Source organism: Peromyscus californicus, unplaced genomic scaffold (genome assembly GCF_007827085.1).
Source record: "Peromyscus californicus insignis strain IS unplaced genomic scaffold, ASM782708v3 Scaffold_19__1_contigs__length_69161282, whole genome shotgun sequence".
NCBI classification, from domain to species: Eukaryota; Metazoa; Chordata; class Mammalia; order Rodentia; family Cricetidae; genus Peromyscus; species Peromyscus californicus.
Window position 1 is genome coordinate 31,174,059 of NW_026294491.1, and position 13,181 is coordinate 31,187,239.

The 13,181-nt window shown below is 44.2% G+C and overlaps 2 protein-coding genes across 8 annotated transcripts in view; one reads left to right on the forward strand and one right to left on the reverse strand.

Annotated features, from left to right (window-relative positions):
* Nucleotides 1–231: 231 nt before the first annotated feature.
* The window catches only part of Gpr45 (G protein-coupled receptor 45), a 96,619-nt gene continuing 83,669 nt past the window's right edge, over nucleotides 232–13,181 (reverse strand). For 5 of the 7 annotated variants that reach the window (XM_052744988.1, XM_052744992.1, XM_052744990.1 and 2 more), the window contains one exon: nucleotides 232–3,776. In XM_052744988.1, the coding sequence (XP_052600948.1) occupies nucleotides 2,405–3,625 (1,221 nt within the window). In that variant the 5' untranslated portion in view covers nucleotides 3,626–3,776 and the 3' untranslated portion in view covers nucleotides 232–2,404. Of the gene's footprint in view, nucleotides 3,777–6,157; nucleotides 8,285–8,348; nucleotides 8,700–13,181 lie in introns of those variants that run through there. The other 2 variants (XM_052744989.1, XM_052744993.1) reach the window with 2 other exon arrangements.
* Nucleotides 3,783–5,543, forward strand: LOC128114765 (high mobility group protein B2-like). The gene has a single exon (XM_052744996.1). It carries the CDS (start codon nucleotides 4,642–4,644, stop codon nucleotides 5,209–5,211), a length of 570 nt encoding a protein of 189 aa, XP_052600956.1. The 5' UTR covers nucleotides 3,783–4,641; the 3' UTR covers nucleotides 5,212–5,543.

Here is a 13,181-nt window from a genome sequence, read left to right on the forward strand (position 1 = left end):
TTCTGTGATTTAACAGAGTGGTCCTTTCCAGACACTAAATCTGCTGGTTTCTTGATCTTAGACATGCCAGCTTCTGGAACCATAACACCTGTATTTGCATAGTTTGTATTTGCAAAGGTGTAGCCTGAACAGCCTGATAAATAGGTATTGGGCACAGGATTCCAGGCTTATAATAGTAGCTTTGATACCACAAAAAGTATTTTGGCAAAAAACATGATTTTATACACTGAAAGAGCCATAATACTTTATTTAAAATATATACAAAATTATTACTTTGAAACATATATATTACTATCCAACATATATCATATAACACACATTGATGTAAATTTTGGTACCTTCATTCAGTTTTGTGATTTCTCTTTGCTCAAGGTTCCTGAATAAAAATTCTCTAAAATACCACTGGAGGGGAGGTGCCCATAGGCTTGCCCCCCACAGTAGTCTGGCAATTCTCTTGGGCACCCTTGGGCCCTGTGAACTTGACCCATGGAAGCTGAGGCCAACCCTAGCCTTGTTGGGGCACTGGGGGAGGCACAGGGTTGGTGGCACCAGCCTTTAATAAACTACACACCAGCCCCATCTTTTCTCTCTCTTTCCCTCCTGGTTGGTGAAAACTGGTCAATCACTGTCTTGACAGACCCTCCCCTGGGCTGAGGTTAACGTAAGTTAGGTTCTTTTGCACACTCCACCTTCCTTCACTGCCTCCATCACCACTACCACAGGAAGAGGGTAGGAGAGTAGGGAGCTGGCCTCTGAGTACAACTTGGAAAGAAATAAAAATGAAGCCAACCGGAACTTCTGTGCTCTTGGGCTGAGATCTCACACCCCTGACAGAAATCAGACAACTGGTTTTGGGTGCATTCCAGCCTTTTTTTTTTTTGTCACTGTCACTTGCACAGTGCATTTCATCCAATAGGCACTTACTTAATAGATGCCCATCATATGGATGAATAAATAAATGCAAGGGATCTGGTGATTTCAGGCAGAAAAACTTCCAGTTTAGAATCAAGGGGACTTACCTCTTCTCAGCTTTTTGGCTACAATCAAGTGTAGACTCAAGGAGACTGAAGTCATGGAGATTTGTTTCCTCCTTTGACAAATGGGTAAACTGAGGCTGACAGATGATAAAATGAACAAGATTACTGACTGGTCCCTGATAGAGTCAGACCTGGAATCCTGTTTTCTTCATTTCTCCCTCTCTTCAGGTCTGACTGTGTAAAGAGAGCTCAATGGACCCACTGCTGTGTCCTGAACGGTCAGAACTCACCTTCCTACACCAGAAGCTCTTGGTCAATATGGGCGGCCAACGAGCATAGTGGCCAAGCATAGGCTACAAGCAAAATGTCTCCTCGAAGGAGCTTCACCCCCAGAATCGGGTCCTGGGCACGAGGATTTGTCGGCAGCAGTGGGCATGAGTGAGGTAGGAGGAACAGAGATGGATGGGTATAAGCCCAGCTTTGGGGAAGGGAGTGTCTGTTCTGTTCCTGTAGCAGTTCTAGTACTGATGTGGATTTGGTGCCTCACAAGGCTCTGGGTTGTCCAGAGGAGATGTGTAAACAAAGCTAAGTCACTGGTTGCTCCTGCTTCTGAGAGCATGTCACTACAAATACTTGCCCAGTGGACGAGTAACACTATGTTCTTAGCACACCGGAAAGGATGAAAACAAGGTGGCCAACACAGGGACAGAGGGATAGAGACTGTCAGGCTAGCCGGATGTGTGAGGGGTGGGCACACGCCCAAGGATCCAGGTGGACTTCTCATTTCAGTTAAGCTGTCACAAGGTACATTTTGAGCTTTGGGCCACTGTCACCCCGCCCCCCCCCCACACACACACATCCACCTCCTGTCATACTGTGGATCTCAAGAACATCCCAATGTGAGCTCCACTCCTTTCCAGAAAGGATAATTTTTCATGATCGGAAACACACAGTTGAACATTTATGGAGACCTCTGCACCATACCCAGGCCCTGCAGATACGCTGGCATCCGACCCAACAAGGGCACCACAATCTGCCACCAGGGGCCTCCTCTCTTGAGCATGTAGCATGGGGGCTGGGATGAACGTGATGTGCTCTTTTTGATAGATCCTCCTCTTGCCCCGCCCTCAGCCCGCTTCACTTTCTGCTTCCCCTCATCCTCTCTCATTTTCTGGCCAGCTCCTGCAAGCCCCAACTCCCATTAGAACTATATATGGTTTTGTTTTTTGTTTTTTTTTCTGAGAGAGAAAAATAATCATTATTCGTCTTACGGAAATCGGAAAGTTGAAAGCCACACATCACCTGGAAATAAATGAGTACCTTTGTGCTTGTGTCGTCACTACAAGACGCAGACAACTAAAAGCCAGGGAGCAGGGTCTGAGCAGGGACCCTTTGGAGTGGTCTGTTGGCCTGCTCTGACCCGCTCCCTAGACAGCGGATTGGTTTTCATTGCACACGTAGACCGTGCTCGGCTGGATTTTCCTCTGGATCCGCTCAGGCACTTTTGGGAGGATTTGGAAAGTTTGGGGAAGCAACTCTATGCAGGCCTCGCGGAATTTCTTGATCCTCCAGCAGTAGACGATGGGGTTGAAGACGGACTTGAGGTAACTGAGCCACAGGACGCACGTGCTGGTGGTGTAGAAGGAGGCGCTGTAGTAGAACCGCCGACTGAACGCAGACAGCAGGCTGTAGACTGAGTGGGGCAGCCAGCAGAGCGAAAAGCCCACGAAGAGGATGAGGATGGTGGTGAAGGCCTTGGTTTTGAAGCTCAGGTCCAGGCTGACCTGCTGCTGCTGCCGCCGGAGCCGTCTCAGGCCAGCCCTGGTCAGCTGTCTGAGGTCCAGGCTGTCTGACTGGTTGTGCACGCGGACGGCGTTCTTCCGCACCGTGTTGAGGATGCACAGATAGGAGCACAGCATGACGCCGAAGGGCGCGAAGAACACTGCCACCACCAGCATCACCACGTAGGCGCGTTCGGCTGGGAACTCAGTGTAGCCCAGAACGCACTGTGGGGCCCGAGCCGGCACCTCCATGAACGTCCAGCCGGTGAAGGAGGGCGCAGAGATGCAGAAAGACAGCACCCAGGAGGCTGCGATGATCACCTTGGCCCTGCGTGGGTTCAGCTTGTCCTGACGCTGCACGATGATGAGAAAGCGGTCCACGCTAATGATGAGCAGGATGGCCACGCCCTCTAGGACAAAAAACCAATAGAGTGTAGCTGAGAGCCGGCAAAAGTGGTCCCCGAAGTGCCAGCGGACAGTGATGAGGGTGATGGCCGTGAAAGGCATGCAGCATAAGGACAGCATGATGTCAGAGAAGGCCAAGGTGGCCAGCAGCAGGTTGATGGCTGAACGCATGGCCGGCCTCTGATACACGATGATGCAGACCACCGTGTTCCCGAGGAACCCTACCACGATCATCAGCAGCATCGTTATTGCCAGCGAGATCCTGAGTGGTGCGGACAGTGGGGTGGCCCCGGGGTCCAAAGCATTGCTCACATTCTGCAGCAGATGTTCGTAAGTCCCGATGGATGTGCTGTTACAGACCATCGTGGAGAGAAACTCGGAACCTGGACAGAAGTGGCTGCAAGGGCACCCTCCAGCGCTTGGGTGGCTTTCATTTTCTGTCTGCTGGCTGCATCTTTTCATTTGATGTTGAAGGATCTCTAAGGCCCTTGAATCATGGGGAGAAATCTTTCTTTGGAGTGGCTAGCTGGGTTTTGCGATTCATCACTCACATTCTTGTCCTGTCTCTCTGGCAGTCATGCATTCGCACAGCTCCCTCGTAAGACACTACAGTCTAGAGCAAGAAGGGAGAGAAGAGTCAGATATTGGAATCCTGGTGGAATGGAGCATGGTCTAAATTTTACAGGTACCGGTGATCTGACATGTGAGGGTTTTGCATCTCTGCATTCAGCCAACCAACCCAGGAAATAGTCAGAAGTCCCCAGCAGGGTATGAACTGAACAAATACAGACTCCTCCTTGCCACTGTTCTAGACAACACAACTATTTGCATACCTCTTTCATCACAGTGTGTCACACATGATCTGAAGATGAGTTTTGGCGTTATATGCAAACACCTCACCATCTTCTTAGAGATGTTAGTCCATAAGGGAGTATTGGGATTGATTCCTGTGAATTCCCAGGGACAGGAGAGCAGAGAGAAGAATGACTCATTTATTTCTGATTTAGGACAGAAGTTGGTATTTACAAAGAGTGAGTCTTGTCAAGCAGTTCAGGAAACCCAAGAAGCTAGCTATCCTCTGGGCACTTGGAAGCTCTGCCTTTTGGGTACTTTGGAATTACCACTTATGTAGTTTGGAATGGATTTTTAGGAAAATCAGTGGAATACGGCCTTGAGCAAACAAACCACCTGCTTTGGAATGCCGGATTCAAGCCCGCAGGGCTCTCGCTTGCTTTAATATGTGTGTCCTCAGCACCTAGGACAGCGCCCGGCTGACAGGCAGTTGGTACTCTCCTGGCTCCTTGATGAAAAAATGATTAGTTTTGAGATCTCGCCAGAGCTTGGGGAAGGAAGTCTCTCTGTCGGGACTCGGAGGGAAGTGCTGGCGCCAGGTTAGACGCCGCCGCGCCGTCAACACGGCAAGGGAGGCCCCAACAAGCCACAGGGGCAAGATGTCCTCATAAGCCTTCTTCGTGCAGATGTGCCGGGAGGATCACAAGAAGAAGCACCCGGATTCCTCGGTCAACTTCGCCGAGTTCTCCAAGAAGTGCTCTGAGAGATGGAAGACCATGTCTGCAAAGGAAAAGTCAAGTTTCGAAGATTTGGCCAAGAGCAACAAAGCTCATTATGACAGGGAGATGAAGAATTATGTTCCTCCCAAAGGTGATAACAAAGGAAAGAAAAAGGCTCCTAATGCTCCAAAAAGACCACCGTCTGCCTTCTTCCTGTTTTGCTCTGAACATAGCCCAAAGATCAAAAGTGAACACCCAGGCCTGTCTATTGGAGATACTGCAAAAAAATTGGGTGAGATGTGGTCCGAACAGTCTGCCAAAGATAAACAACCCTATGAGCAGAAAGCAGCTAAACTAAAGGAGAAGTATGAAAAGGATATTGCTGCATACCGTGCCAAGGGTGAAAGGGAAGCAGGAAAGAAGGGTCCTGGTAGGCCAACAGGCTCAAAGAAGAAGAATGAACCAGAAGATGAGGAAGAGGAGGAGGAGGAGGAAGACGAAGATGATGATGATGAGGAGGAGGAGGATGAAGAGTAAATGGCTGTCCTAAAATGTGTGGCATGTATGTGCTCAGGCAATTATTTTGCTAAGAATGTGAAATTCAAGTGCAGCTCAACATTACCTTCAGCATAAAAACTGTACAGATTTTAAAAAAAGAAGTTTGTAGCTTTTTCAGGGGCTACAACGTACAGTTAGATTTAAAGCTTTTGATGTTGAATGTTCCTAAATATTTAATGGTTTCTTTAATTTTTATGGTAGCAGAGCAAACTTAATAGGAATTTGTATTACCAGTAAATTTTGGTCTTTTTTTTAGGATGATGCATTTTTTTAAAAAAATTGTAATAAAATAATGTATATTTTAAAAATGATTAGTTTTTATACCATCACTCTAATACTTTTTTATTTCATCCTTTTAAAAAGGAGATTACAGCCGGGCGGTGGTGGCGCACGCCTTTAATCCCAGCACTCGGGAGGCAGAGCCAGGCGGATCTCTGTGAGTTCGAGGCCAGCCTGGTCTCCAAAGCGAGTCCCAGGAAAGGCGCAAAGCTACACAGAGAAACCCTGTCTCGAAAAACCAAAAAAAAAAAAAAAAAAAAAGGAGATTACAGACTATCCTTTATTAAGATATTTTATCTGCAGAGTTAAAAGTGGAGAATTTAAAAAGTAAAATTTATTAAAACATCACAAAGCAAAATTAACCAGACCCAAACTCTCTAACCTAAGTCTTAGCTTAAAAAACAACAACACCTTTTTGAGGTGTGAATGGAATGTGAACAGGTGTATGTGTTTACATCTCAATAGTGCCAGGGACAAGTGTGTACCTGGAAACCATCACAACCATCAAGGCCATAAACACATCCATGGTTCTGAAAGTTGGCCTTCTACTCTCTTTACTGAGATCTACCTTTGGAGAAAAAAAAATTTAAATGTGTTTTCCTAAAAATATTTAGTGTATTTGAGACAGGTATAAACTCCCACTCACATGGAGTCATAAGGAAGTAGTGACCTTCTGTATATCCTTTGCCTTGTTTCTCTGGCAGAAGCATCAGATGAGTGTAAAGCTGCTATATGATTCTTCTTGGAAACACTGAGAAGGAGAGAGGACCAGTTCTTAAAAACAGCGTTAATCTTTATTGCTTTTCTCAGAGATGTGGCAGGTATGGTGTCCAGGAGCCGAGGTCCACAGTTATGTCTTTGCTAGGTGAAACAGATCCTCCCCTGAGTATCCATTCCCTGGGTATCCTCACTCACTAATACCTTCCTTTGGAGTCTCTCATCTAGAATGCATCAGGCCCAGGTACGGAGTAGCTGTGCATATCGCAGATTCATGTCACCACATCTGGATGGCAGAAGGCTCTCTGGAGGTGGCACTGTTATCATTTGAGCCCTGTGGCAAGCCAATCACATTGCTACAATGGCTGCTGTTTCGTGTACGCAGTAGAGTCATGTGCACACATTTGCACGTGGACTGGACCTGATAGCAGCATGTTTTGAAATCCCACCATGTCCACTGCAGCCGATTGCACCAGCATGGTGGCCTCAGGAAGTCTACTCTAGAGTCTGACTGTGATGAGGCAGACTCCAGGTACTCAGCTGGAAACAGAAACTAGGAGTTTGCAGCAGCTACGGCCGCTGAGGGATCACAGGGTTGTAGGTGGATGAGGCCATAAGATATGCTGGAGGCTCTCTTATCCCCTCCGGATTCCTGGCCCTCTCCATCCTGCCCTTACCTGGGAGGATGGACCCTAGTCCATGAAGATGGGTGAGAAATAAGGTCTATTTTGCCCCAGCTTCCTTCTGCCTGGTTGTGGGTGATCCTCCTGTAAAGCCCTAGCTTCTGGGGACAGATGTGCTCTACAACCTACAACCTGGCCTTCTTCTCAGGTTCTCCATGTGTTTCCTGTCTCCCTGCTGGCCTCCTTCACTTCCCTTATCCTATTTCACCTTAGCACCCTTCCTGTATCTATTTTCAGCACCATGCCAGAGGTCATACAAACAGAAGTTACTAGGAAGCAGAAAATAAAAGCAGATAGTATGGGCAAAGGCATGTGTGGTTTTTAAACAGTTACATTTCCACAAGTACTTTTGTAGTATTTACTTCTTCCCCTGTGTTTAATGGATGCTTTAGCCTTTTTTTTTCTTTATCTGATCTCTTACCTGCATCTTTGCTGATCCCCCTTAAACAGGCACTCCTAGAAGTGTCTGGCTTGAGTTATGCTGATGATGCTCACACAATGCTGTAGGAGAAACTCGAATCTTAGTTCCTGAATTACTTTAAATACTATTGTTTGCACCACAGCATGCCAAGATTGAGCTTATTTTATTACCTCACTGTGGTGGTTTGGATAAAAATGCTCCCCATAGACTCACAGGGAGTGGCACTATTAGGAGGTGTGGCCTTTTTGGAATAAGTTTGGCTTTGTTGGAGGAAGTGTATCACTAGGGGTGGGCTTTGATGTTTCACATGCTCAAGCCAGGCCCAGAAGCTCTCTCTCTTCATGTTGCCTGCAGTTCCAGATGTAGAACTCTCAGCTCCTTCTCCAGCACCATGTCTACCTGCATACTGCCATGTCCCACCATTATGATAATGGACTAAACCTCTGAATGGTAAGCCAGCTCCAACTAAATGCTTTCCATTGTAAGAGTTGTCTTGGTCATTGTGTCTCTTCACAGAAGTAAAATCCTAAATATGACACTACTGACTTCCTCTTAATGATTGATGAATAAGTGTTTTGAAGTCATCTGAGAAGCACCGAAACCATAACAATATTTAAATCTCTGCGTGACACTCCACTGAGAATGGACAGTATCCATTTTGTCTCTACCCTATAAGATGCAAGTTAAGTATCTCTTGTCTTTACTCACATTCTCTTATTCTTTTACATCTATTAGCTATCAGCTATATTTTTATTTTTGCCTAGTTAAGGTCACCTATTTATCACCTGTAACTCAATCTTCTGCGATTATTTTTATAAGTAGTCTTTAATAATTTAACCCCCAATAAAGCTAGTTACATTCTTATGACAGTGTAACATTTTTCAAATTTGGGTATTTTATCTGCTAGAAGCCTATTTTCCTGACTAGTTCAAGATTATGATCTACAGGGTCCAGATAAACAAGGAGTATATTCCTAATATAAAGGTCAAGTTAAGTATACATATTTGGTAACTTACCAAAACTTAGAAGCTAAAAGAACCTCATATTACAGTTTACTTCATATATGGTCCATGACGGTCATGTACAGATGTTTGTGTTTCCCTTGAGTTTCTCGTCACCTCTTTTTCACACTGTGATGTCATTCTTTGGTCTAATAGTTTTGATCAGGCTTGCTATCCCTCCTGAAGATTTGCCTCTGCTGCAGATCTGGGCTCTGTCTCCTGGGTCAGTAACATGGCTGCTCATGAGTCACTTGTTCTGAAATCCACTGCTGTCTCTTTTCTGGAAAATGACTGTAAATTGCTTGCTAAGAAAATGTTCCAACAGGAAAGCTTCAAGTTAAGAAAGCACTCCAAGCCTTTGCGTCTCTGGAAAAAAAAAAAAAAGGTATTTTTCTTCTACCTTCTCACAGACGGATGCTTTGTCTGACTATTGAGGCAGCGAGAATTTACTGCCCGAAATGGAAGGCTTTGCCTCTTCACCAATTGGTGTCACTGATGTCTTTAAAGTAGATTCCATTATTTTTCTTCATTGATGACAAGCTTTTTTTTCTCTTGAAGTTGTATTAATTTTTTCTTCTGGAAATGTTGGTGAAAGATGTACATTTGGGTCATTTTTTACTATGTGGGACACTCACTCACTGAGTCATTTAAACCCAAAGGTACATGCAGGTCAACTCCAGAAAAACCTTTTCCTCAGTAGGTTTGGTATTGCCTTCCCACTGATCCTGTGGTAGAACACAGACTGCTTTGAATGCTAGGCCCATTCTTCTGGCCTCAATTTTCTTTTCCATTAAAAAACCTTTCTCTTTTGTATCCTATACTCTGTGGTGATTTAAAAAAAAAACTTTTATGTTTAGTGTTTGTTTTCAGTCTCATGTAGCCCATGATGGCCTCAAAATCACTATGTAGCCTCAAATCCTGCACCTCCTACCTCTACCTCCCAAATTCTAGAATCATAGACAGGTGTATTGTGTCCATTTTATTTAGTTTTACTTAATTCTGTTGTTTGTTTGTTTGTTTGTTTGTTTGTTTCTGAGAAAGGATTTCTCTGTGTAACTGCTCTGGCTGTCCTGGAACTCGATTTGTAGACCAGACTGACCTCAAACTCACAGAGATCCACTTACCTCTGCCTCCCAAATCTTGAGATTAAATGGCACATACCTAGCTAGGTCAGCGTTTTATCACAGCAACAGAAAAGCACAGTAGAACAGCCAAGACATCTTCGGTTTACAATCTGTCTTGCCTGCAAAATATGCTAGGGCAGGGGCACTTGTGGGAGTAGCCAACCAATGTCTGACTTAACTTAAAGCCTACCCCATGAAAAAGAACCCACACCTGACACTGCTTGGGTAACCAAGAACCAGAGACTAGATAGCCCAGAGACCTAGGGTGAAACTAAACATGACTAATCTAATAAAAAAAAAAGAAATCAATAAAACGATTCCTAATAATATTCTGCTATACTCATAGATCAGTGCCTTATCCAGTCATCATCTGAGAGGCTTCCTCCAGGAGCAGATGGGAAGAGATGTAGAGACCCACAGCCAGACATGCAGAGAAAGTATCTAAATTGGATGTCTCCATCAAATTCCTCCCCTCAGAGCTCAAAGAACCCTGCTGAAGAGGAGGGGGAAAGATTGTATGAGCCAGACAGGAGTACATGGCCCTCTGAATCAACTAAGCAAGGTGCATGTGAGCTCACAGAGACTGAAGCAGCAATCACAGGGTCTACATGGGTCTACACCAGATCCTCTGTGTATATATTATAGCTATTAGCTTAGTATTGTTATGAGACTCTTGACTGCGAGGACAAGTGGATCTCACAGTCTTGTGCCTGTTCTTGGGACTCTTCCTCTTGTTGGGTTGCTGTGTCCAACTTCAATATGCAAATTTTTTGCTTCATCTTATTATGATTTATTTTATCATGTTTAGTTGTTATCTCTTAGAAGCCTGTTCTTTTCTAATGAGTGGCAGAAAGGGAGTGGATACAGAGTGGGGGCATGGGGAGAGGGGAGGAACTGGGAGGAGTAGAGGGAGGGGAAACCAATCAGGATATATTGTATGAGGAAATCTATATTTAAGAAAAGAAAACAATAAAATAGAGAAGGAAAAGAAGGAGGAGGAAGGAGGAGGAGGAGGAGGAGGAGGAGGAGGAGGAGGAGGAGGAGGAGGAGGAGGAAAAGAAGAAGTAATAGAAGAAGGAGAAGTAGTAGAAGAAGGAGAAGAAGAAGAAAAGTAGGAGCATGTCTAAGAGGGACTGCAAGCTCAGCCCTGGACTAATATGTCTCCTATTAACTGATGATGAGCTTAATCTCTTTAAGCCATGATTTTCTCATCTGTAGAATGGGGATAACCACTCTGCCACTGAAGAAGATTCTTATGAAATGGTCCTGAGGGAAGATGTAAGATTCTGGGCACAACAGGCATCTATACCTTCCAGCTGAGAAATAATGCTCGGTTCAAGGATGGGAACTTCGTTTGTTTTGGCCATAGGTCCTTATGGTGGAAGATGCTTTTGAATTATTAACAATATATCATTCAAGGTGTACTCTTGTGATGGTTGGTGTTAATTGTCAACTTGACAGGATCTAGAATTACCTTGGAGATAGGACTCCAGATATTGTTTTTTTTTTTAGGGATTATCTAGCTTAGAGTTTGCCTCTGAGAATGTCTGTGAGGGATCATCTTGATTGAGTTGATTGATGGGGGAAAACTGCATCTTGCTTATGGATTTAATGTGGCTGGTTGCTTTAAACTCCTGATGCCTTGACCTCCTTGCCATAATGAACTGGCTAAACCCTTAAACTGTGAGCCAAAATAAAAATAAATGCTTCTCACTTGACTTGCTTTTGTCATGGTATTTTATCACAGCAACAAGAAAAGAAACTAATATAACTTCATTTACAAATTCTGTAAAAGAATAATGGACTTTAAAAACTCAGGCATTTGATGAGTTAACAATTTTGACTAAATTTTAACTAGCTGCATGTTTTTTCCTCTGAGAAATATGTGTATAATATTTTCAATTGCTGGGCATGGTGGTACATGACTGTGGAGAAAAGGCAGATATACTGGATACACAGCTTAAACTCTCTCTCTCTCTCTCTCTCTCTCTCTCTCTCTCTCTCTCTCTCTCTCTCTCTGTCTCTCTCTCTCTCTCTGTCTCTCTCTCTCTCTCTCTCTCTCTCTCTCTCTCTCTCTCTCTCTCTCTCTCTCTCTCTCTCACACACACACACACACACACACATCTAATAGAATTTGCTTTCTCCTTACTGATCCAGTTTCAGCTAAGTGGCGGGAAACTTGACAGGCTCTGTCTCCACAGCATTTACTATTACTTCATGGAACCCATTGGTGTTTGGAATATTGGGTTTTTCAGTCTCTTCTCCAGAAGAACATATTGTTTCTCAAATGCCAAATCTGGAAATGGAGTCAGTTTTGGCAGATGGAAAAGCGGGAAACAGCCCTTTGCTGTGGAAACAGCTTGACTCTATCATTACCTGCAACCCTGTCACCTGCCTCTTCCACACAAACTCAAACAGATGGCATATTTCAATCTCAATAACTTTATCGGCAATTAAAAAAAATATGCAAGGGCTGCCAAAAGTAATACATCAAGTAGCAGTGTTTAGAAACAGGTGTTGGGCCATGTGTCTCGACTTCCAAGAAAGGTAAGCTAAAAGGAGCCTGGATTTTTTAGTCCTCAGCTCAGGCAAGGCTCTTGGGGTGGGATTTTTCAACTAGGGCAGAACTGGGGATGTTTTTAATGAAGTAAATCTTTATGGCTCGTTCTTCTTAGCAATGGTTGAATTTCCTCGTGTGCATTTCCTGTGATAAGTGAATCCCTTTACATAGTTGGGCAGTTCTGGAGCTTGGCCCTGGATTGACTGCATTAGCATCCCCAGCATTTGTTAGATCTTCAGCCCCCCCCCCCACTGTTGTGAAATATTAGTTTAAGACGTGTTACATTCATTTATGCTATGGAATATTTGTTTAATGGTGTAAAGATGTGTTGCATTCTTTCATGTTCATTTGTTTAACTCTGTGAAGCTGTGTTACTTTGTCTGTCTAAAACACCTCATTGATCTAATAAAGAGCTGAACAGCTAACAGTGCGGCAGGAGAAAGAAGTAGGTGGGGCTGGCATACAGAGAGTATAAACAGAAGTAGAGAAGAGGAAGGAGCAAGAAAAAGAGGAAAGGAGGATGCCAGGGGCCAGCCACCCAGCCACACAACCAGTCATGGAGGAAGAAGGAAAGAAAAATATATAAGATAGAGAAAGGTAAAAGCCCAGAGGCAAAAGGTAGATGGGATAATTAGTTAAGAAAAGCTGCCTAGAAACAAGCCAAGCTAAGGCTGAGCATTCATAAGTAAGAATAAGTCTCTGTGTCTTTATTTGGTAGCTATGTGGTGGGCCCCCAAAGAGTGAAAAAAAAAAAAACAACAACAAAGCCAACTACACTCTACTAGATCAGAAATGCTGCATGAGGCACCAGCTGACCTTTAATAAGGCCTCTAGGAGGTCAGGCTTTCTCAGTGAGAACTCTAAGGAAATGTTTGACATAATGTCTCTTGTTTGATGTTCATGCTAAGTCCTTTTTACTGGTAACATTTAGTACAGGGAACCCTTCTGTGTCAAGAGCTTCCAAATTTATTGATTCAACCAAGCACAGATTGAAGACATTTAAGGGAAAAAAATGTATCTATGCTAAGCATGGTCAGCCTTTTTCTCCCCTTGTCATGCTGTGGAATGATACACAGAGGTGGTGCTTATAATAGTATCGTAATGGTATCACGTCACCTGGAGATGATATATAGTTCATGGGATGATGCAATCACTTTGCCATTC

Coding starts and splice junctions, on each gene's coding strand:
- LOC128114765 (XM_052744996.1), top strand. CDS start 4,642: ATGTGCCGGGAGGATCACAAGAAGAAGCACCCGGATTCCTCGGTCAAC.